At 37.1% G+C, this 24,167-nt stretch overlaps 3 protein-coding genes across 5 annotated transcripts; 2 read left to right on the plus strand and 1 right to left on the minus strand.

Annotated features, from left to right (window-relative positions):
• The first annotated feature begins 98 nt into the window (after positions 1-98).
• LOC140798611 (lactoylglutathione lyase-like) lies at positions 99-4,170 on the plus strand. Of its 2 annotated transcripts, none has more exons than XM_073152532.1 (9): positions 99-272; positions 1,220-1,340; positions 1,434-1,558; positions 2,037-2,101; positions 2,195-2,407; positions 2,982-3,029; positions 3,234-3,341; positions 3,418-3,570; positions 3,870-4,170. In XM_073152532.1, exons 2-9 carry the CDS (start codon positions 1,222-1,224, stop codon positions 3,912-3,914), a joined length of 876 nt encoding a protein of 291 aa, XP_073008633.1. In that variant the 5' UTR covers positions 99-272; positions 1,220-1,221; the 3' UTR covers positions 3,915-4,170. The 2 variants fall into 2 exon arrangements, with proteins under 2 accessions (XP_073008633.1, XP_073008632.1); XM_073152531.1 differs by having other exon boundaries at positions 106-272; positions 1,197-1,340.
• A 3,919-nt stretch (positions 4,171-8,089) lies between these two features.
• Positions 8,090-10,541, plus strand: LOC140799144 (transcription factor MYB92-like). The gene is made up of 3 exons (XM_073153302.1): positions 8,090-8,946; positions 9,068-9,719; positions 10,074-10,541. Exons 1-3 carry the CDS (start codon positions 8,650-8,652, stop codon positions 10,325-10,327), a joined length of 1,203 nt encoding a protein of 400 aa, XP_073009403.1. The 5' UTR covers positions 8,090-8,649; the 3' UTR covers positions 10,328-10,541.
• Positions 10,542-10,649: 108 nt separating this feature from the next.
• On the minus strand, positions 10,650-23,070 carry LOC140798707 (soluble starch synthase 3, chloroplastic/amyloplastic-like). 2 transcript variants are annotated; one of them, XM_073152713.1, is made up of 16 exons: positions 22,702-23,070; positions 21,929-21,992; positions 20,440-21,849; positions 19,266-19,480; positions 18,823-19,093; positions 17,961-18,136; positions 16,716-16,823; positions 16,167-16,276; positions 15,120-15,222; positions 14,140-14,307; positions 13,407-13,535; positions 12,988-13,170; positions 12,684-12,815; positions 12,464-12,575; positions 11,926-12,049; positions 10,650-11,249 (listed from the first exon to the last, which is right to left on the minus strand). In XM_073152713.1, exons 1-16 carry the CDS (start codon positions 22,783-22,785, stop codon positions 11,120-11,122), a joined length of 3,519 nt encoding a protein of 1,172 aa, XP_073008814.1. In that variant the 5' UTR covers positions 22,786-23,070; the 3' UTR covers positions 10,650-11,119. The 2 variants fall into 2 exon arrangements, with proteins under 2 accessions (XP_073008814.1, XP_073008815.1); XM_073152714.1 differs by having other exon boundaries at positions 20,440-21,839; positions 22,702-23,054.
• Positions 23,071-24,167: the final 1,097 nt, after the last annotated feature.

Here is a 24,167-nt window from a genome sequence, read left to right on the forward strand (position 1 = left end):
TGCATACAATAATTCAGGAATTTAATACACGCGAATACTTGGCGGAATCTCATTGGCTTCCGGAGCTCATTTATTAATAATGAAAAATACTATCTTTTGCATAATATAGGCGGTGTTTTGCTAAAAAAAAATAAAAACCTATCAAACAATAATAATTCTCCTAAAATTAGTAACAACTCGAACCTTCTTTTGCTTGTTGCCCACCCGACCCTTGTCTATATAACTCGCTCGAGTGGATAGGTGCGCAACTCATCAGAGCTCCCATCTTTTTGGTAATTCGCGCTCGCTTTGCTCCTTTTTTAATCCTTCCTTTCGTTTCTTTGATCGAATTTTGCAATATGTTTTTAGCTTCGGAGTAGCTCTTTTTTGCCTCTGTTTATACTGTGACGAAGTCGAGAGAATGGTAGAAATTGGTGTCTGGAGATCAGGAAAACTCGATTAGTAAAAATTTATTGTAGGATTTGCTATGGTTGGATCTGTGAAGTAGTTGACGTTTTGAAGTACCGACGTATACGGAAATAGTGTCGCTCTGACTTGTGATTCCCATTTGTTTTGGAATTGGGTGCTGCAAATTTTTAGTTTAATCTGGATATTTTTAGTGATCCGGCTCGCTTCATCAAGTATTAGATGTATTATAAGGTCAAACAATTGCTATGTAATTCGTATTTTCATTCATTTTTGTAAAATTTTTGCTAGTAGAGCCAGTTCCATGGGCCAGTGTTTAAACCCGTCTGAAGCCCTTTTCCCATGCCTTATTAAACCTGTTGTTGATTTAGAATGGCAAGTCTGCTCTCTTGCTTCCCGTTGATCTTGTTTGCCCTTTTGCTTGCTGCTAGGCTTCTGTTTGAAGCCTCATCACCCCACTCAAGCATAAATGGTTCTGCTACATTTTACAATAGTTTCTAATAAATAATCATTGCTTGTGAGACGCAGTTCGGGGAACCTGATTTATGTTCCACTAGTTAAAAGGGAAAACAAATCATCGATGCCCTATGTTGCAGTCAGTGTTGCTGCAATTTGGATTCTGCGGAAGGGACATATGAGTTGTTTCAAGTTTTTTAACTGAAAATTTCACTAGAAGGGTTCAACTAGTCAAATCATACTAATGAATAATGATATCAAAACTTCTGGAAGTTTTTCTAGCCTAGTTAATTTCCTATGTATCTCTCTTTATTTTGGTCTAGTTCTTTTTACAGATTGTGTGCACAAACACATATAGGTATGGCATCAACAGAAGCTGAAACAGTTTCCACGGAGAATGTGCTTGAATGGGCTCAAAAGGACAAGCGGCGGTTCCTACATGCTGTTTATCGTGTTGGGGATTTGGATCGCACTATAAAGTACTATCTCAATGAAGATAAATACAATTTCAAATGTATACATCTACCTAAAATGGTGTTTTGGTGCTAACTGTATGATTTTATCTTTATTAGATTTTACACAGAGTGCCTGGGAATGAAACTGCTGAGGAAAAGAGATATTCCTGAGGAGAAATACTCAAATGCATTTCTTGGTTTTGGACCAGAAGACTCTCATTTTGTTGTAGAATTGACATATAGTATGTATCTAGCTCCTCATTTAACAGTTTATTTGTCATGGGATAAGTTTCAGTTATTCTTCTAGACCTCTTATAGTGTCATCTTGAAGCCAACTCTTGGTATTATAATGTCATTTCTCATTCTTGGATCAGACAACTCTCATTTTGTATAATAGTATGTATCTATCTTTTCTAATGATTTTTGTGTCAGCAAATAAATTTCTATTTCTCTTATAGCTTCTATAGCGCATCATAATTTTGAAGCCAATTATTTAGTATTAAGCTTCATAAGTGCATATAATTTTCTGCTTGAAACAGAGGAATCTCAATTTAAATGTGAAGGGAAAGACTTTGCAGATTGGTATACATAATTGATACATGGCAGTGTTGAGCAAGCTCATGAATTTATATGCGTCTCTGAATTATCTGCATATTTATGCATGTTTTTGATTCTCTATGCATTTTTGCATGTATTTGAATTGTCCGCCTCAATGTGTAGATTATGGAGTTGACAAGTACGACATTGGCACTGGGTTTGGACATTTTGCTATTGCAACAGAAGATGTGTGTATTTTTTTATCTTAAATTAGAGGTCATGGTTCTTCTTTGCTAATGCTACATTTATGTGCTTACATGGAAGCTGTGATGAAATCATAGGTCTATAAACTGGTTGAGGACATCAAGGCTAAGGGTGGAAAAGTCACTCGTGAACCTGGTCCAGTTAAAGGAGGGACAACAGTTATTGCCTTTGTGCAAGACCCCGATGGTTATCTGTTTGAGCTTATCCAGAGGGGTCCAACATCTGAACCTCTTTGCCAAGTTATGCTTCGTGTAGGAGACCTTGAGCGTTCAATCAAGTTCTATGAAAAGGTATCTTATATTAGTCAATATATATTGTTTGATTTCTGTCTCATAGCTGTAAAGTCTAAATTTTTCTGTGTTGTAATATTTTATTTTTTATATATAATGGGACATCCGTTGAATGCTTGGTAAGTTGAATTACCATCGCAGGCTTACTAGAAAGGACAGCATGCAATAATACTAAGCCCATTATAATATATAGAACAAGTAGTTTATTGATTATTCTTCAGCATCTTATCCATATGCAGTTCAGATTTGCTCTCTCATAAAATATTACCCGTGTCTGAACTTTTTGTATTGGTTAAGATGCAACCATGCAACAAGTTTTTTTATTGTATTTAGTTCTGTGTTTAGAATTAGAGTGGCATAAAGGTATAGAGTACCATGCATGTTATATGTTCCTCATGCATGCAAGCAAACACATACATATATACTTGAGGATTGAGGTTTAGCTACTTCTTTGGCTATTTGATATTACAATCATTGCCAGAATTATTAGTTTCCTTCTTCTCACCCTCTTTTGTATGCTTGCTTGATTAGCGCAATTATCCACTAATTTTCTTGGTATATGTACCTTGTGCAGGCCTGTGGGATGAAGTTACTGAGGACGAAGGACAACCCTAATTATAAGGTAATGCATGTCATCGTCTGGGTGATATGTGTGCTCAGTCACTTACCGATGGAGCTACTTACCATGATGTCAAATGAATATTTCATTCTTACAAGTTACTTTAGTTCTAACTATATCTCCAGTGGAATATGTAATACAGACCCTCCTAAGTTTTAACATTAGATTTTTGCATACGCTCAATCTCTTCTTTGATCACTTGTACAGTATACTATTGCCATGATGGGTTATGCAGACGAGTATGAGACAACTGTTCTGGAATTGACATATAACTATGGGGTCACGGAATACACCAAGGGCAATGCATATGCTCAGGTTCTATTGCAATGCTTTTACCAGTAATTGATTGCTTTTGACAATTGGTCCTAATATTGTTTGCATCCATCTCTAGGTTGCTATTAGCACTGAAGATGTTTATAAAAGTGGTCAAGTCGTTGATCTGGTTACCAAGGAGCTGGGAGGAAAAATTACACGACAGCCAGGACCTATTCCAGGGATCAATACAAAGATTACCTCTTTTCTTGATCCAGATGGCTGGAAAGTGGTAAGCCCTGGCGAATGTAATTTTATTTAATTTGTAGTTCAATTTCTTGGCATCTTTCAAGGCAAGTTGTGCACCAGTAACATAAATGTGAATGAGATTATATTGAGCATCTGTGGAACTCCTAGTCAAACCATGCTTGAGAAAGGCTTTCTATGTCTGAATTTCGACTAATTATTGTGCACTAAGTTGGGAACTACTGATCCAACATTTGTTTTTGGTTGAATCTTTGTAAACATTATGTAACGAATCAATAATCCAGCACTTGCTATATGTGGCTAATGCAATCTGTTGCATTGCAGGTGCTGGTTGATCACTCCGATTTCCTCAAGGAGCTAGAGGCATGATCTGAGTGTTCGAAGAACTGCTTATCGTGTGACAGAACAATGGCATGTAATAAAAAGAGCATGCCTATGTAACGGCATGCAATTATAATGTGATCTTAGGTGGACTTTTGATACTTGCATCCTTTTCTTTCTTTCTTTCTTTCTTCCTTCATGTGGTTATGGTGTCTCTTTCTAGTGGTTTGATGCGTTCTTGTTATTCTGACTCAGGCCATGAACTTTCTTATCTGTGCCAAATCCAGCCGTCGTCCTTTTTTTATTCTGTTGTATCTTGGATTTTTGAAATCAAGAACGTTGAGATCGTCAAATGTTTTCATAAGTTAAGGTGGAAGACAACACTGTATCGATCACCAGATATGCAGTCGACTGATTTATTTCTAACTTGGGAATATTTTTTTTTTAAAAGAAGAACTGATGATTTGATGATATTCTATTAAATACTGATACGATTCAAATATGAGAAGAATGTTGTGAGCCTCTTTAACCAACTGCCTCTAACTTGGAATAATGAGTAATAGGAAAACCTGGTATGTTTAACAAAACAGTTAAAATGGATGACTAATGAAAAAAAAAAAGGTTTTATATAGTTGAGGGGTAAAACGCAACGGGGTTTATTTTAAAGATGTGCAATGATTTGAGGAATCTAATTGTAATTATTTCATATTTTAAAACACTGGCATATTTATAAACTGTCTATGAATTGAAGAGATTTATACACATTTTAGTAAGGAAATGGGCATTTGGTAATCTCATAAAAATATGCATAGAGGGCCATTTTGCAAATCCCAGTAGTGGGTCTTCTAAGATGTAGAGACGTATGCAGTGTTTCTTGGCAGTAAAATTATCATAGTAAAGAAAGAATGGAAGTAATTGTAGTACGCTTGTTATCCTTTTCCTTCCACACTAGTTATGAATCCTTTGACATATCTGTATCATATACAACGGTGTGTGATGTGGATTGGACAATACGGGGAGAACTATAAGAAATTAATCACGTAGAAATATTTCAGACAAGCTCATCAATTATACATACCAATTGCACATAACTAGTTAGCTGTATTAATGTATCAAGAGGAGACAAAGGACATTATATAGTTCTGTTGTAGCAGTTACTACAGTTATATTATGGGTCTTATATGCACCACATCCCCGCCAAAATTTCAAAAAGCCAAAAACAAAAAGAAGAAGAAGAAGAAGAAATTTCCAAAGCCAACATCCCATGCTTGATAGCATTAATGCCACAATAAATTCCTCCGGGAATCAAATCCTCTCGCGGCATCTCATTGTTTCAATCTTCAATAAATATTCCAACCTCCTCCTTGCTTGGTTGTTGGCTCAATTCAATGCCCTCCTCACCTCCACACACCACAACTGCCTCTCCACAACATTCTATTAAAGAACCCTACAACTCCTCCTGTCCTCTGAGTGACCCATTCCTCTTTCTTGGAAAACCCTTCTCTCTCTCTCTCTCTCTCTCTCTCTCTCTCTCTCTCTCTCTCTATAGATCTATTAACCACACATTCTTGCCTTCTTCGGCATGTCAAATCCATCCTTGTTGAGCCCAAACATGTCTGGTTAGATGATGTATTAGGTTCTTTTAAGCTTGTCTATTTGTTTGTTTCTGGTTTTTTTTTTTTAGTTCTGTGAAATTTATGCTTTTGGTGCGGTGGCTTGAGTTTATATTAGTTAAAAGAACGAGATATTGGTCCGGTTCAATTAGAAAGTTTTGCTCCAAAGCCCGGAGCTCTGCTCTTTGATTGAGCCGTGCCAATATCACGTTCCCCTAGGTATCGTTGAGTAATATCTTTTACTCAGAATATTCTTCTTAATTGTTTTTCTCATGCTAGGTAATTATTGATTGATTGACAACCTTTTATATTCTTTTTCACCTTATTATATATAATTACATATGACAGTATTGTACTTTTCGACTATTTATACTTGTCATACTCTCTTAACTTCTTATAAGTTCTAACAGGCCTTTAAGATAGTTCAGATGAATAGCCTTCCTGAGTTCAGAAGTTTAGCAATCTACTTCTCTGGATTTCATTTTTCAACACAATGTTTCAAACAGTTCATTATGTTCTCTAGATCTGGTTTAGAATTTTAGGTCTCAAGTATTCTGATTCTTGCTGCTGTTAACAATGTAAATAGTACTACCATAACATCCTACCAATTAGAACTCGAATGAGTACACGAAGAAAGTAATTTAATTCGTGATAGTTATTGTTCTTACATTCTTTACATTTGTTCTGCTCCTCTTTGATCAATAAAAGGATTTTGGTGAAGTTCTTAATTTTGCAGATTTCAGCCATTGGCAGCTTCTGGAAAATTTGAACAAGATAGAAAAGGAGAAGATTACGAATAGGTAGCAGTGACATGTTGTGCAGTGAGAGAGTCTTAAAGAAACTTAGCAAGCTTTTATTTATTCAGATCGGAACATCATAAGCTCCCATATTTCTACTTCAATTGTTGAAATCAACTTTATTCTAAGGATTACATTAATGGTATTCATACACATCTAATTTTTGTGATTTTGTTGAAGAATCGTTAAGGAGTCTGAAGAACTTCTACTAGCGGTTTGATCAGCATGCAATCAGAACATCTAACACAAGCAAATGGATGTCATGGTCTTCCTTCCAAACTACACTTGCTCAGCTTACATAGCACAAGTACATCCATAGTACACACTACATAGAAAATTTCTTACAGAAACTTGATCACTTCGGCTGTTGCATCTAATAATATTGCTTTATGTCAGCATGGTGAAGAGTTCAGTAAAATATTCTTGATTACAGATTTGGGTCAGCAAACCTGGTAATGCAGTAAATAAACTTTCATGATAGAAACAATAAGGGTGGCCGACATCCAACCGACAAGCGAATATTATGCAGATTTTGTAGGACATGTTCAAGCCTGGATCTACTTTTGAGTTGGATTAGCCTTTTGTATCTTTTGATTATGGACATTTATATGCAGCCCTCAGAGGACTTTACATGATCTTTCCTCTCTCTGGCTATTTTAACATTAGTATCATTCATCTGCTCTTTCTTCATTTAGCCCTCCCCAAGAGATTACTAGTTTGAGATCACTATCATATATGCGTTCTTTCTTCAAATAACCTTCTCAAGGGGCCCAACAATAAAGAACTAGAATTGGGCTTATGAAATGAGAAAGAATGAAAGAAAAGTAAGATGAAATAAGTAGCATCTTTAATTTATGAAACTGTGGCGGTTATGGGATTCCGTTAAAGTCGGTAGTGAAGGTGTTTAACTGCCGAGTTCCTCGAACTGCGGTCTTGTATGAAAACCGGCGACGATTTGTAGAGCGAGAGCCTACTTATCTTATGAAAACGGAGGAAAAGAAAAGGCACACAACACACAACCAAAGCCTGCAAACGAAAAATTGCCAAGTAAAAACTCCTCAATTTTTTCTAGCCAAAATGTGATCCGAATCTAAAGGTTAAATATCATATAAGATTTTTTATTTTTTTTGTAAACAAATTATCTACCAATAATAGAGGAAATGCTAAGAATACCTCAAAATGTACTAAGAGTACGGTGTACGGTTTGGCTCATAACTAGGAGATGCTATCTTATAATTAGCATCTTAGACTATGTTTCTCTCTAACAAATACCGACAATGACGTTGATAAAAAGGATATATTTTTATAAAAAAAAAGGAAAATTTTGAAAAGCAAAAAAAAAATCACCCAAATAAAAAATAAAAATGGGAACCATCCTTTGAGCTCAAATGAGGGGTATTTAGACACATGAGTTATTTTAAATTAGGAAATATTTTTCTGAAACGATAAATATCTTCTACAGGGGCAGGGTGGTGTTAGATAAATTATCCGTAGGAGTTTGTTAGTTGTAACCTCTGGTCTACTCGTAGTATATATTTATCTTTTATCTTTTCTAATAATGGAAAGTGGCAGTAGTAGCAGTCAGCAAGGTTTTACTCCAAGAAATCAGCAAGAAGAAGAGGAGAGAGCCCCAGTTCGGAAGTTGGAGAACCTTTGGACGGCATTGCAAGGATAATGCCCTGTTTTGCTATTTTAATCACGTACGGTTGTACCACTTCAGCCGCATTAGAGCATTCCCCGGAGCGATTTAGATGCTTCACCGCCCCTTGCAACTCTTTCTCCAACTCATCTCTCTCTCTCTCTCTCTATCTCCCCTCTTTTACCATTCTTTTCTCTCTCCTCCCTCCTCTAATCTTCTTCTTCTTCAACTCCTACCTCTCTTGTTCATTCCATTCCAATTCTTTTTCTCCGCCCATAACTGAAAGATTATTTAATCTCTTCTTTATTAGAAGAAGAAGAAGAAGAAGAAGAAGAAGAAGAATAAAGAAAGAAAAAAGAGCAATCTTTTCTTACTCTTTTTTCTTCTTTTTTTCCTTTTTTTATTATCCTGATCTCTCTTCTATCTAACTCTCTTATAATAATTCAGAGTGTTGATCCAAAATACCAAGAACAAGGAATGAAGGATCAATAGGAATTTGTCTCCCTCTTTCCCTCCGTTTCTCTCTCAATCCAAACCGTTTATAAGAAAAGAAGAACACAGTAGTGGTGGATTACGTAATATATCCAGCTATATATCTTCTTCTTTTCTCTACTACGTACATTGTGTGTGAGAGAGAGTAGGAAGGGAGGAGATATACATATATATATATATACATAGAGAGAGAGAGAGAGAGAGAGAGAGAGAGAGAGAGAGAGAGAGAGATTCAACCTTGGATGACGAAGAGCATTTGCAACGGCAGCGGCGGCGAGGGGAGCGGACTAAAGAAGGGGCCGTGGACGGCGGCGGAGGACGCGATCCTGATGGAGTACGTGCGGAAGCATGGGGAGGGTAACTGGAACGCGGTGCAGCGCCAGAGCGGTCTCTCTCGATGCGGCAAGAGCTGCCGTCTCCGGTGGGCGAACCATCTCCGCCCCAATCTCAAGAAGGGACCCTTCTCCCCCGATGAGGAGCTCCTCATCCTTCGCCTCCACGCCCATCTCGGCAACAAGTGGGCTCGTATATCCTCCCACGTAAATCTTTCATCCCCCAAGATCCGATTTTGATCTATACCAAACGTCCCAAAATCCAATCTTACGTTCCAATGTCGTGTCAAAATCCAGCCTTTGTGACCTCTCTTCTTGCTCTTCGCAGTTGCCCGGGAGGACGGATAACGAGATCAAGAACTACTGGAACACGAGGCTCAAGCGCCGGCAGCGCGCAGGGCTCTCGCTTTACCCGCAGGAGATCGAGCGCGAGGTTGGGATCAATCGCCATAGTAGTAGCTTCAACTCTTTACCCATTTCCGACAGGCCGCATTCTCCTCTGCCCAACAACGGCAATGCCCAGTTCCTATTAAACCCGAGCGGCGTCACAAATGTTCCACTTTTGGGCCAGCAGTTCCATTTCTCCGATCAGCTCCATGAGATGCAGATGTATCAGCAAGACATGGGGTTTGGTTTGGGGGATTTCGGGGCCAACACGCGTCCTCTCTTGTCATCTTTCTCCGCGAAGATGGAGCTCCCTTCGAACCAAGTGTTTCCAATGGCGGCCGGCCAGGGTAGTGGGGATGGTGGTAGTGGTAGTAGTGGTGGTGGTGGTGGATGTGGGATGATGAATGCACTGCTGCAGGAAGAACAAGGTGGTGGGAATTTGCAGAGACTTGGATCTTTGCCTGGGCTTGCTCCTCAAGAGCTGAATTCCAGGTGGGTCCACGTCAGCGGCGGAGGTAATGACGGCGCATCACCGCAAGGAGGAAGACCCATGGAATCTGCTGCCAAGTTGGTCGATTTGGATTGTTTCAACGGTGAGATTGCCATTTATGCACTTGGATTCAATAGCCTAATCTCCAATATTAGACCTTCATAGCATCTAAATAACCTTTCTATTTCGTTCTTTATATGCTTTAAACTTGGCAGTTCTTAAAATTAAAGTCTAACGATTAACTTCATAATCTCTTAGACTGAAAAATGAGTAGTACTTCTCACTTACAGGTCTCTCTCTCTCTCTCTCTCTCTCTCTCTCTCTATATATATATATATATATATATATGCCCGCTAGATTTCATTCAGAAACAAAGAGCCTAAGATGACAACATAGAAAACATCTTTACCTCGTTAGGATCTTTTTAAAAATGTACCAATTGATCCGAACCATGCAGGAAACATGCAGAAGAAGGAACCAGCAAAGAACTCTGCCGAAGACATCACCTACATCTCTGACATCATCCCAACTGTGAACCCAAGACCAACAACATCAATCCATGAGTGGTTCAACAACGACAGCGGCGAAGCTTCCAACGGCCCGTCGTCGGTCATAACCGACGAGAGTTTCGAGCTCGACATGCAGCAGTTCGTCTCATCGCTGCCCATCACGTCGGAGTGCCAAGGTTGGAGCATTGGATCTCTCCTCTAAGTCTCTAATCTCATATATATATATATATACATACATATATATGGTGATATGAACGATTGTGTTTGAGATTTCCGGCTTATTTTAACTTGAGAGAGACAGGATTGCTTGCGGATTCGTGAACTTTGATCAAGTTGACTAATGGTATGAAGTCGAACTAATTTGTAATAACTATTTGGATTCCATTATTTATCTTGACTGTTTTGCTATCTTATAATACTGTATGTTTGCTATACAGCAACAAGCTTACTAAAACTCTTTAGTTACACAATCATCAAGAATTTGTGGATCTGGATCAAGAATGTAATGGAAAAAAAAAGACGTCTGGAGAAAATATATCACAATAAATTTAGCAAAAAATTGCCAAGTTATACTTGGTTGAAGATTCACTGCAGTCCAAAAATGTATGAACTAGCCAACTCCACAATGGAGCTATGAATTATTGAGTAGTATAATATAGACCGAGAATAGAGAAATCAAGTAAATTTGATTACATACTGAGAGGAATGAATGCAAAGAACAAAACCCTGTACAAAGATGTCCTAAAAGAATACTCCAAGCTAATTTGTCTGAGAACCATTTATTTTGCTGCTTCATTTTCTCCTTGCGAGATGAATACTCCAAGCTAATTTGTCTGAGAACCATTTATTTTGCTGCTTCATTTTCCACATAGGAGATGAATACTCCAAGCTAATTTGTCTGAGAACCATTCATTTTGCTGCTTCATTTTCTACATAGGAGATGAATACTCCAAGCTAATTTGTCTGAGAACCATTCATTTTGCTGCTTCATCTTCTACTTGCGAGATGAATGGTAAAGTTCAATGTAGTCCAATGCAGGACGGTTCCAAGACCAATCTTGCTCCATTACGCGCTTGCATAAAGAGTTGAACCATTCGCGACCATCAAACCAGGCAGAGATTGCTCTGAAATATTGATGAAACAAATAGATCTCATAAGAAAATTAAAGCAATGTGACTCGTTCAACAATGAACTGTTTACATCAAACAAGTCTCATTCTCTCAGTGCTCCCATCTAGCTGCTAAAGATGTCTTCCAAGAAAGAATTTGAGTCAAACATGGGAGCACCAGAGTTCTGGGTTCTTTCACCATTTCGAGGAAAGAGATAAACAGGATACTAAGCTAACTGAGAAATAGATGAAGATAAAGTGGATCTAATGAACAAGATAATCGTCCTATGGTCAACTGATGATGTACACAGCGCACACCTATTATAACCTTATGGTGACTTCTCAAACATTAACTTGAGTTGCAAGTCGGAAATGAAATGGATTTCCTTTTACTGTTATAGCCCCTTGATCACCAAATAGGAAGTATGAAAAGAACAATTGCTGCTGCAATAGATGGTTGCCATTATATGGGAAAAACTAGAGAAAGAACCTTATATACTTGCCCTGTTGCACTTCTATAGCATGGGAGAGCAGATGAAATAGGAAAGATGCATTAAATTCAATAAACTCAAACCTGCTCCAGAATGAACACTTTTAGATTATACATTTTAAAGCTCATATTTATAGATAAACACTTGGAAATGAAATGGAAAGACAGAAGTTACTCAGCAAGGTATTATAACTCTACTTGCCTGTTGAGAGCATAATCCACACCAGAAGAATCAGCTCCATCAAAGCTAAACCCATTTGGTTCAAGACCCTGGGCTTGAGCTCTCTCTTTATCATTATCAACATCAAACACTGTGTCATAAAGTCCTGGAAAATGCAAAAGGTAATGAATTTATTTTTATTTCTAAATTATTATTTGGTATTAAATGGACATAGGGTATATTGTAGTCCATAAAATTGCAAATGTTCCAATAAATGCAAAGAACATTTATAACAACTTTTATGCATCAAGCAGTAATAAATAGAAGAACTAGAACAATTGGTAACGCGAAACCAAGTATTGCAAGGAATCATTTTTCATCCGTATTATTGTGGAACTGAATAGGCACTTATGTAATTTATAGCATATGATAGGTCTATACAGATACTCAATATTTCATAAGATATCTAAATATAATATACAAGTAAATCATTTATCTATTCTTATCTCATGTCGTTGTCTTCACTGATACTTGTAGATGCAGCATTAAGAAGAAACTAGAAAGAGAACTGAACTCCCACCTCCAGTTTTACGAACCACAGGGATGGAACCATATCGCATAGCTATAATCTGGGTTAAGCCACATGGTTCAAAAAGTGATGGAACAAGAATGAAGTCTGCACCAGCATATATCTGGTACATAGAAATGGATTAATATAATGATACAGTCCTACTGACATACCACAGGAAAATGCTACATAGGAATATAAATATCAACTGGTATGGCTAGTGAATTCTCACCAAATGTGAAAGAGGCTCGTCGTAGGTTAAACAAAGGCGTGCACGGTCAGCATGTGAAGAATGCAACTGGTTAGCCAAATTAACAAACTCATTTTGTATACGAGGATCTGGAGCTGAGCCCAGCAAAACAACCTACAGTCCAAGTAAAAAATGAACATGCTGATATTCACATAAACTTATGTTAGTTGAAAACTGAGAATTAGATTGCGAACATCTTAATGAAAGAAAGCTATAATAACCTAGTGAAGAATGACTAAGAAATATATGCAGTATTTAGGGGAGGCATCAAGGGTTGGTGGAGCACCTGTCCATTGCGTTCAAGAGTTTGCCAGATAGCATGTTTAATAAGGTGAATTCCCTTCTGAACTGTCAAGCGAGTAATTATTCCTACCAAAGGATAATCAGATTTCCTCAATCCAAGCCTCTGCTGCAATGCTTCTTTAGCAGCCTTCTTACCTTCAACAACATTCTCTGCCGTATAGGAGACCTAAAATGACAACAAACAAAGGATACTGTTTAAAATATAAACTAAATGCAGGTTTGCTATTCTAGGACAAAGTAGGTAAAGAATTAGTTTAGAATGTTCAGCTAGATGTGAATTTGGCTTGGGTTGATCCTTTTGACCAAATGGCAAAGTTCTACTAAAATCTTAGGACATGCAAATTAATTTTCATGGTGCAAGCTATGATGAGAGAGAGAGAGAGAGAGAGAGGTGCATCATACAGGGATAAATTTGTCATTGTATGGATCCCAGATATCAGGATCAATCCCATTTAAAATACCATGAAACTTGTAAAGATGAGGAGCAATGGCAGGATTTCCAGAAACCTCCTTTGAATATGTGTGTGAGACCTGCAGAAAATGATTGTGTTCATTGAGAACAAGTAAGCAAAAATATGAAAAATCAACTCAAAGAAAAACTGGGCTGTTCAAAATTGTTCAGATAGCACTGATATTGAATCATACAAATAAGGCAAGGATTGCCGTGCCGCAAGACTAAAGCTCCGTTGATACCCCATGCAAGAGAGAGAGAAAAAGAGAAGGAGAAGGAAGAGAGAGAGGAAAAGAGAAGGAGAAAGAAAGAGGGAGCTTCCATCACCAATAATCATCTCGCCATTACCATCATCCAATACTTTAAGTTAGATCTGCAAAATGGATCTTTTTATTCTCGACCCATTAAGAGAAATTAAACACGTCTTCAACCTTGGTTAGGCCACACGAGAGAGAAAGAGAGAGGAGGGCGACGACTTTGCAATGATGCTCTACGTCGTTACTCGCCTCCTCTGACATGACAATCAATGAAAGAAGGAAGCCATAAAAAGAGCAAGCAAAACTAAATATTTTGACATAAAGAAATAGTGAAGCTTCCCAATATCTTACCTCATCGATAGAGCATAAAAGTTCTTGATAAGTAAAACTAATCTACTAAAATAATTAACAAAAGTAAGGTACTAACTGTTGAAGCCTTATCAGCATATGTCATTGCTCTGCCAATATGATGTATCCCGAATTCAAGATTGTGAATCGTGAAGATAACTCGAGCATTGCTCAGCCCATGCCTATAATGCTCCTTAAATAGCCATGCAACAGGAGCACTGGACCAATCATGACAGTGTAGAATATCCTGACAACAGAAGAAAGCATAAATTAAATCTATACATCAACAAAGACAGAAGAAAAGGTTTAAAAAAGAATACTACTTCCACACAATTAAAAGAAATCAAGTGGAAGTACTTAAGCAAACAGAACCTCAAAACTTTGCTGCATGGTTTACATTGGAAACCCAACTTATCATATATTGCCCTAAATATTGTTTTGTTCTTAAATGAAGACAATGCTCTAAGTAAATTTATGGTGCGTGTAAAATATACAAAAGAAATGCAAAATGTATTGGTGGCTGACAGAATTTCAAGATATTATCATCAACAGACTTCTTGATGCCATGTGTGGTCAATGTAAAATGCAACTTACAACCAAAACTGATATTCCATAAGTAGAAAGATATTAAATGTATGGCATCATTGGGTCATTTAGCAAATGGGAAGACCACAACATTCATACTTCACAGGTGAATACATACTAAGTTATGCACATCTATAACTGGTACAATTTAAGCTCCATAGTTAATTAAACATTCCCAAACTGTTGCCACTTATTTTGGAGTCATGTTGAAGGTCCCAATGTCAATTGCCTATTATACAGAATTGACACAGCCGTTTATTTCAGATGGCATACTATGGCATACATTTGAACACATGGAAATAAAGTAGATCTAAAGAGAACTAATTGAGTACTGAGGTAGTATGATACAGCATATAATATCATAATAAAATTGTGAACCTCTGATTGATTTAACTAAAAGGTTGAACAGCAGAGAAAGATTTCAAAATCATGACATGCAATGCTATTTATGTGCACCTATCTCTTGTGACTTACAGGATGAGATCCACTTTGGAGTAGAAATTCAAGTGCAGCGCGACAAAAGAAACCAAATCTATCCCCGTCATTCCTTCCATATATGCATCCAACCCAAAACATTCTGCACGAGACAACGTCATAATGCTCTTCACAATACTGACCTAGTGCATGAAAGAATATTTCTACGACAATCTTTCTTGAATTTTCAGAAATGAAAAAAAAATGTCAAACTGAGAAAATGCTCTGTGACAATAGGTATGCATTTATGAGCCAACTTGTTTACAGCTATGATACATTTCATAGCCAAACCAACATGTCCATGTGCTGGTTTGAAGGATTGACATAGTGTGGAACAGCTATTTGTTGGTAAGACATAGGCATTGTAATTCCAGTTGGTGTCGGATAGCAAGAGATGGCAAGCTCTTATGTCAAATGGACTCAAACTTGCTTGAGTATTCTATGCCATAGCGACACATGTTAGCATAGAATCAGGTTATCTTCCTATTCTTGATACATGGGACTATCAAAGTCATTCTGCTTTATCAGTGATAAAGGCAACGCCAACGTATGTTCTGACCAGCACATGTTGGATCTGTTTGCATAGATTGTAATTATCACATTCAGATGTACAAAATCAGAAATGAGAAATGATGTAACATATGGTGACTTGGAAGAACTCATTAAGTTGTATACGAGTTTGGTAATCTCTGTTAATCAATGAAGCAAATTGTCACTTATGAGATGGTCCAAAAGGACAGCTTTTTGTTCAAAATGATATCCAAGCAAACAGGTGTGATTCTGCTGCCAGCGGTTTTAAAGCTTACCTCATTTTAAAATAGAACTGGGAAGGTAATGTGATTGAAGTAGCCACAGGAAAATGTCATTTCTTGGAAGTAATTAAGTTATAGAGCCTAAGATAGCAGTATTGTTACCTCCCAAGTCCAACATAATGATGCAATGCAAAGATAGGAAACTACAAGAATCTTAAAAGCCCTAAGTTAAGCAAGCAGAAGTTGGGAATAACCAATAATACATTGCAAAGGTAAAAGTTAGTTGCATACATACCCATTTTGAGGCTCTATAAAGTACACAGAAAGGCCTTCGACCTTTCCAAACCAAACTTTGATTTCTGTTCCACCCCAAGCAAAGCTTTGACGGAATTGTAAGTCTTTTACCTACCTTGGAAAAAGGTAAATTGGTAAGAAAGCTCCATTCTAGATATGCATTGTATGATTGTACCAAAAGGTCGGTAAAAAATAACAGCATTAAACTTGCATAATACAGGATATGCCAACTTATTACCATCAATTTCATACATTGTTGTTTGATCAAAATAAGCAGCAAGATAAAATACTCAATCACTTGGAACAACTTCAGGGTGAAAAGTATCTTTGAAGCTACATGTATGAAGTGGCATAAAATAATCTATTTGCTAAAATTTGCAATGAGAAAATAGAAATCGAGAAAGTTAAAAGAAACAAAGACTTGGACAACCCTATGGAACTGAATACTAGTGTCTTGCTGAAGTCCTCACTTTTGAGATATGCTTACATTATCTTTCTGACATACATATTTAAGAAAGATCCAGAAAGAAAGCTGAGCGACAGAACTTACATTGCTAAGATTCAAACAGTCATACTTTGGGAAAATAATATCAACAGTGTGACCTAAATCTTGAACAGCACGAGAAAGGCTTGTAACAACATCACCAAGACCTCCAACCTGTAAGAAGTTGGACATGGTAAAATGAAGAATTATAGTACAAGCTTACACAATGATGCAATAAGATACCAATGTCTGAAAGATACCTAAAATACATTAGCAGGGTATGTATTATCACATTATCAAACTGTCAGAAATAAAATCCAACAAAGGCGTGGAATCCAACAGACAAGCAATTAACGCAAATAGATGGTTAAATGGGATCTCAAGAATCTTTTGTAACATCTAACTGTGTGATTATGAAGCTCTAAATTGCAAAACACATTCAGCAGTACCACTCATATTATATGTTTAATGTGGCTGAGGTTTATTAAATAGTGCATATGAATTTTGATGAAAGGATCTTCCTCCTTTTCCATCAGTATCATTACTATAATACAATAGTCATTTCCAAATGATGCCTGGAACTATAATAACCAACTGCAACTGGAAGGAACAAAAAATAATTATCATGGTTGTAGTCTGAAATCGGAGCAGTGGCTCTGCCACATCTGCTACGCGTAGTAATCGCTCTGCCAACCGTCACTTACAGCATTATTAGTAGCTGCTGCTCAAAGTGAGGATGTAGAAGATGTTTCCACCACCTTCTTTATCCTTAAGATATTCATACTTTTTCTTATTCTTCCTGTACTTTTTAGGTTTTTGGATTTATATCATTTCAATGAGCTTTTTACATATCGAAAAAATACAGAAAATGGAATTACCAAACCAAATGGGAAACCACCAAAAAGTTTTGTTTTCCTTGTTCAAGAACCAGAAGTGAAAGCAAGAGCACGTGTTTGAATCTTGCTTCTTTACATATTATAAGAGATAATTTACCTCCATAGATTGGAACTTGGAAGATGTTTCTCAATAAATGTTCCCAATTTGATCAACCAAATGGGAAACCACTAAAAAGTTTTGTTTTCCTTGTTCAAGAACCAGAAGTGAAAGCAAGAGCTTGCTTTTTAATCTTGCTTCTTTACATATTATAAGAGATAATTTACCTCCGTAGATTGGAACTTGGAAGATGTTTCTCAATAAATGTTCCCAATTTGATCGATAAATGACATTGTTCATAATTGCTTGCCTACGGAAAGTATAAAGCACTCCAGCTAGCAAATGAGGAGATATAAGAGACACATTTATGAGAATTACCTTTGCAATAGGTGCCATTTCAACAGCAATATGAACAATGTGCAATGGGGGTTCCTTCAGGATTCCTCCAGAAACAGGAATATGGTAGTCCATCCCATTTCTGTTGTCATAAATTCCACCATCTTCTCTCTCGGAGAAAACAAAGTCCATCATATAGGCATCCGCTGGAATCATAACTGCAAAGAAACCAATGTCATTTCATGCTTTCAAGTAAGTTGAAACAATTTAGTGGGAAATAGGGCATCATCCAAAACTACAATTATGTTTGGAGAATTTGGAGCAGAAATCATATAACTGGGCATCAGCAGTGCAGCATCTAATTCAAAGATCAAACCATCAGTAGTGATCTATAACAATTAACAACCAAACAACCAAGAAATAAGACAATGTGTAGATCATATGTAAGCCAATAGTCCTTAAGTCTCACGCCTCTTAAACACTGATCAAGATATTCAAACAGATTTATTTCCTTCACATGCATAAGTTTCTGTGTGTATAAATTTAAGGCAAACTGCCTTCAGGTGGAAAACCGCTTTAGCTGTGTGTTATATTTATATTTGATGAAAGTGGAATGTTTATGGCATGGCGGGGGCAGAATGTTTTACATTTATGAAATTAATGGAACTAGGATTTTCTACTGCAACTTTCTTCTCCTAGGAAGCAGGAGAACCTTGATTTACATAACATAACAAAGTCTCAAAAAAAAATTAGCCATTATTTAACAGCTACTTTTAAAAGATAGCTATGGTTAAAGTTGCAGCAAAATTGATAGAGACAAAACTTATACAGAACTAACATGTATTCAGATCAAGAATCAAGAGAAATAGTGATGACTTATATCCAAGTATCAAACAACTCTCACCTGTCGCTTTTAGATGTGAACCATTCTCTGCATTCACCATTTTCTGGGGTGGCAAAGGACCATTACGGTGAGTCCAACGGTTGAATGAGCATCTAAACCAAACCTCAGGCTTCCCACTTAAAACTGTGTTGGAGGGATTGTATAGAACTGCAACAGTGCTCCCAGCTCGTACTTCTAGTGGCTCAGTGTACACAATATGTTTCTGGGACAACAAAAACTTTTTCATTGTGCTTTCCTTTGTCTGAGCTTTCATCTGTGCAGTCTTCTCAGCCTGCAAGAACAAAAAAGGCAAAAAGATTAAAATGAATCAAAATATCCCTTTACATGAATATCCAATGAACATGTACATTTTGCATGTATATTCATATAGATCCGGAAGTACAGTCTCTAAGGATAATAGTGGATGCAGGTACTGTATATGAAGATCAACTCTCCATACTGACCTTTTTACGCACAGACTCCTCCTTTAATCTTCTCTCCTGCTGAAGCTTTCTGAAGATCCTTTCTTCTTCTTCAACCCAGAACAGTTCTTCAGACATGCACTTTGAGACAGTGGCATGAAAATCTTGTAAGCTATTGTTATCATATACAATTGCCCTTTGTGGTGGCCCATCAGCAAAAACCCAGTCCAGTACGAGTGCCCGATCAGGTATAACAACTGCAAAAGCCATTTTATCTAGTGTCATAGATCCTCCTTTCTTTAGACTTCCATGCATTTCAAGTACCATGTAAGCCATTAATTTATTTATTCTCTATTCAACTCTCAAGAATTAAAGTAATAGCAATTTTTGTTCACCACGAACTATTTACTCCTGGACATTTGTGAATGACATAGCATAGAAAGGGTTTAGCAGCTCCGCGGTACTTACTATGATAGATATGTACAAGCAATTTAATTTGATTGGGTAGATACAATAAGAACTATTGCCTGCAGGATACAACTAGCGCAATGATATATATTGCTGCCTTAGATTAACATAATGCTTATGGTAAGACGAGAACTAATAGATGCAAAGTTGTTCCATGCACCTCTTAATGCAGTCTGAACAAAAGCGTAGTGCTTCTTTGGGAAATCTATCACATTTTTTGTTAATTTCAATATGAACAATGAACAAGTATCTCTTCTCCTCCAAACTATTTCACCAATGCCCTTGTAAAGGAATTAGCTAATGTAAACATCTCCATGACATAAAGAAGAATTGGTTTTCCAATCACATGTTGTATTACCAAGATGATTAATACCACTCTTGGCCATTCCAAAACCAAGATTCTCATATAGAAGTACATATTAATATATCTCCATTTATCTATCATATCATAGAGTAAACTTCAAAACTTATTTATCCCTCAAGCATGTAAAACTCACAATAAGAATATCATCAGAACTAAGTATGACGCGATTTTCTTACTAGTGTATTTCACCAAATTGCATTCTTTACAAGGTCACAATTCTTTCCTTATACTCAACTTCGTATTCTACACGTAATCAGGCTCTTGAATCCTTTCTTTGAACCAAGACATGTATATCCTATCATTGTTGGCATGTTGCAACATTTTCTGATACAAGATATATGAGAATCTTGGTTGATGCAAAGGACAAACCATATACATACATACCATCTGCATACCACCAATCACCATCTTTTTTCTCAGCAGGAAGAAGTCTTTCAACAATAGACAATCCATCACTCCAGCAGTTATGACCTCCATGAATCCAGATCTCTGTAGCATGTGCAAGTGGACGAGAGCTTCGGTTGTAAAATAATCTAACGGTTTTCCCATCTGTGAATACATTAGGCACTATGTGCCATACATTTTCAAGAGATGTCGTGGCTAATTTCATCTGGCGTTGCAAAATTTCCCGCTTTCTACCAACATCTATTTTTGCTTGTGCTCTGTCGGCATCAATTGCAGCCTTCTCTTCCTCCTTCCGACGTTGCTCTTCAGCCTGTCTTTCCCTTTCAGCTTGTTCAGTGGCAATCCTTTCAAGCTCTCTTTGTTTCTCTTCAAGCAAGAAATATTCGAATGCCTCTTCATTCATTCTACTTTCCACAGGTAGAAAATAATCTTCTGAGTTGTTGTTCTCATAGATATCACCACCATTGAAGAAAACAAAATCTATTCTATAGGCCTCCTTGGGTACATAGAGTTGGCAAGACCACCAATCCCCGTTAAGATCAGATTTGTGCAACTTCTCTGTGAAAAAATTCCACCTCCAACCATTAAATGCACCACTAAGCAGAACTTCAGGTTCATTTACCAAGGTTGATAAGCTTCGGTTTAAGTAAAGTTCAATAATTTGATCAGACTTTATGCTGGTTGGAAAAATAAATACCTTGTTCCCCCTTTTAAAATTTTCCTCAGCAAGATCCTCTAAGATCTTCTTACGTGCTTGTGCATCCATATCTGCTTTCCTACTCAATATTGAGTCATCCACATCTGATTCTAACTCCATTGGATGCTCATCAACTTTATGAAGTTCCTCTTCCTGAGCAATATCTCCATCATGCTCAGACATCACTTCCATTTCCACCTCTTCAGTATATCCAAAACTTGAAGCTCTTTCTGTGATGGTTACATGATGCTCAGTGTCAGCATTTTGTTCATCCATTTCACTCTTCAAGCCTGTCAGTTTTCCTTCTCCAATGTCATCAAAACTATCACGGACAGATAGAGTTTGCGCACTCAAACGTACTTCATCTCCATCACCCCCAACTAAAGAACCTTGTTCACTAGATTCATTATAAATGGCTACAGAAGGCACCTTTAGAAAAGATTTTTGATTAACTTCATCTTCTTCGTAACTTTGTTCCTCCACTTCCTCTAGTACATCTATTCTCCTTGGAACTGCAGTGTTCGAAATGCTTGATTCTGAATCAGACACAACTTTTCCTTCTCCAGCAATAGTCTCTTTAACATCACTTTGATCTTTCTTCTGGGTGCTTGTTGGTTTGGGTGCAAATCCTTTAGGAGTAGAGCCCTTGGTCTTAGGAATTGAATTTCTTCTTGGTCGCCTCCTAGAATACTCTGTAGAGTACAGCTCAACAGAGAAATAGGGAAAAATAAAGGAGGAAAAGATATCTTTGAACCACGTAACTACACTTACCTGAACTTGCTATGATGCAGGGCATAATTCTTCTTCCCTTAAATTCTTTGCACTGCACTGCAGTCTGAAACAAAGGATAGAAGGAGAAATGAATAGCAGAAAAGCTAAAGGAAAAAGGTTCCAGTAAATGTTGTCTCTATAACAGGATAGAATTCAGAACAATAAAATACAATTCAATTTATCATCAAAACTCCAAGTCAATGCATCAAACAAATGCACAAGCTTCCCAGAGCTATATCCACTGGAACAAGAACTGACGCCAGGAAAATGCAAACGGGCATCCCAGAACAATCAAGAAGAGCGAAATTTTGCTAATAGGAAGAGACAGGCTTTACCTGTCTAGGCAAGCCAAGATGCAGAATAATGATCATAAATTACCCAAGTATGTTTCAAAAATATCTCGTGAATAATCCAACCCCCAGCAACGAAAACCCAAGAAACTAGTAGACTAACATCAGTTAAAACTCTCTGAAAACCCGGAAGGAGGAAGCTTTCATGGATAAAAACCAATTCATGAGAGAAGAATAACCAACAGCCACCAAGTAGAACTGAAACCAAACAATCCAAACAAGATTGGATAGAAAGAGCTCGCCAAGAATAGCACTCACTTGAGTGAAAGGTCCAACAAACTCACTGGAAAACCCAAAAGGAGGAGGCTTTCATGGATGAAACCAATCCATGATACAAAACAAGGAAATCCCATGAAGTAAAACTGAAACCAAACAACCTACACAAGGCATTTAGGAGAGAAATTCGCCAAGAAAAACACTTACTTGGGTGAAGAATCCACTGACCGGCCTGATCGCGAACTTGGGCCACTCCATCGGTGGCCTCTGCTGCTGGAGAACCAGCTCCATTGCTACAGCTCGAGATTAACACTCACACTCCAGAGCCCTTCTCTTAAGCGTTCGATCGCTGATAGAACCTGGAAAATAAAAGGGAAAACTGGTTCAAGCAACGAGCAGGAGTCTTGTGAGAGTGGTAATAAAAGAAGAATGGGTATTGATGGGATTCGTGAACGAAATAGGAAAAGAATTTCTGAATCTGGTTTCGAGAGGGCGAGAATTATTCTAGGTTTTTGAGCGAGAGTACGAATGGGCGGACTAAATTTCAGCAGCCTCGCCATAGTAGATAATTATAAACAATACTAATAATAATAATAATAATAATAATAATAATAAAACACGGGATTCTTTGGAAGTAGGCGAGTATGCGAGAGGTTTTAACCAAACTAGCCCTCCCAAAAAATTAATTTTACTGATCTAGTGCACGTCAAAATTTATATCTACTATTAAGTGCATTTTGAAATCGCCGTCAATAATTTTCAAACTTATAATTTTTAATCCGAAGAAAATGATGAGAATTAGGTAATTAGTACAATACGTGCAGAGAGATGAAGAGGAGGGAGAGGGGGTTTATTTTTACAAAAAAAATCTACTGCTCTGCCCTGCTGACACGCTCCTTTCTTCAGACATTTGTTTCATGCTAGTATTATAATCTTTGGAAAGGAAATCTACATAAGGTTGAGATATATCAAATGAAATTTTGAGGTGATTTGGCTTATCTCACAAAAAAATTAAAGAAACTCCTTGTTTCACTTTTGTATTTTAATTTGAATTTACTGTATAAAATCATTTGCACAAAAAAAAATATTTTATTATACGCAATTGTACATATATTTCGTATAAATTATATATATTTTATTATAAAAAAATATGTATTCAGTTTTAAGAGTCCAATCTTACTGAATTTTTTCTGCAAATAATTCTTACTATATATATCTTTTTCAATTTGATAAAATCTATGTTTATGAATTGCATAATTATGATATATCTAGATTTAGAAAATTCCTACCGATATAATAAGAGAATTAGACCATGCTGTGAATATAAAAGAAATCATAACATTTATGTATCCACTAGTTAGTGGGAAAGGAAAATATTGGACTACTATTTGTTTTTTATTTTTATTTTTAATCTCGGACTGATACTTTTTTATGTAACTAAAAGGCAAATTTTATTGCCCCGAAAAGAGCGCAAAAAACCTTGGTTTTTTTGAAACAGTGGAAAAATTGAATAAAGATAAAAGTTTTTGGAGGAGGAGAAGAAGAAGAGAGAGAGAGAGAGGCCCAGAAACAAACATATGCCTCCATGGCTACACCGCCATGAAACCAACCTCATATTCGTGGCGAAGGATAAGGCTCAGAGCTTCACTATCCGACTACTGACTTAATGATAGA

The sequence above is a fragment of the Typha latifolia genome, chromosome 12, assembly GCF_019914945.1.
Source record: "Typha latifolia isolate L0001 chromosome 12, TyphaL0001v2, whole genome shotgun sequence".
Classification (NCBI taxonomy): Eukaryota; Viridiplantae; Streptophyta; class Magnoliopsida; order Poales; family Typhaceae; genus Typha; species Typha latifolia.

Excerpts from the sequence above, each read along its gene's own strand:
- LOC140798611 (XM_073152532.1), top strand. The coding sequence starts at position 1,222 with ATGGCATCAACAGAAGCTGAAACAGTTTCCACGGAGAATGTGCTTGAA. Across the intron at positions 1,559-2,036 it reads TGTTGTAGAATTGACATATA|ATTATGGAGTTGACAAGTAC; the intron begins GTATGTATCTAG and ends CTCAATGTGTAG. Across the intron at positions 3,030-3,233 it reads AGGACAACCCTAATTATAAG|TATACTATTGCCATGATGGG; the intron begins GTAATGCATGTC and ends TCACTTGTACAG.
- LOC140799144 (XM_073153302.1), top strand. The coding sequence starts at position 8,650 with ATGACGAAGAGCATTTGCAACGGCAGCGGCGGCGAGGGGAGCGGACTA. Across the intron at positions 8,947-9,067 it reads GGGCTCGTATATCCTCCCAC|TTGCCCGGGAGGACGGATAA; the intron begins GTAAATCTTTCA and ends TGCTCTTCGCAG. Across the intron at positions 9,720-10,073 it reads CGATTTGGATTGTTTCAACG|GAAACATGCAGAAGAAGGAA; the intron begins GTGAGATTGCCA and ends CGAACCATGCAG.
- LOC140798707 (XM_073152713.1), bottom strand. The coding sequence starts at position 22,785 with ATGGAGCTGGTTCTCCAGCAGCAGAGGCCACCGATGGAGTGGCCCAAG. Across the intron at positions 21,993-22,701 it reads TCAGTGGATTCTTCACCCAA|ACTGCAGTGCAGTGCAAAGA; the intron begins GTAAGTGTTTTT and ends CCTTTGTTTCAG. Across the intron at positions 16,824-17,960 it reads AAATGGCACCTATTGCAAAG|GTTGGAGGTCTTGGTGATGT; the intron begins GTAATTCTCATA and ends AACTTCTTACAG.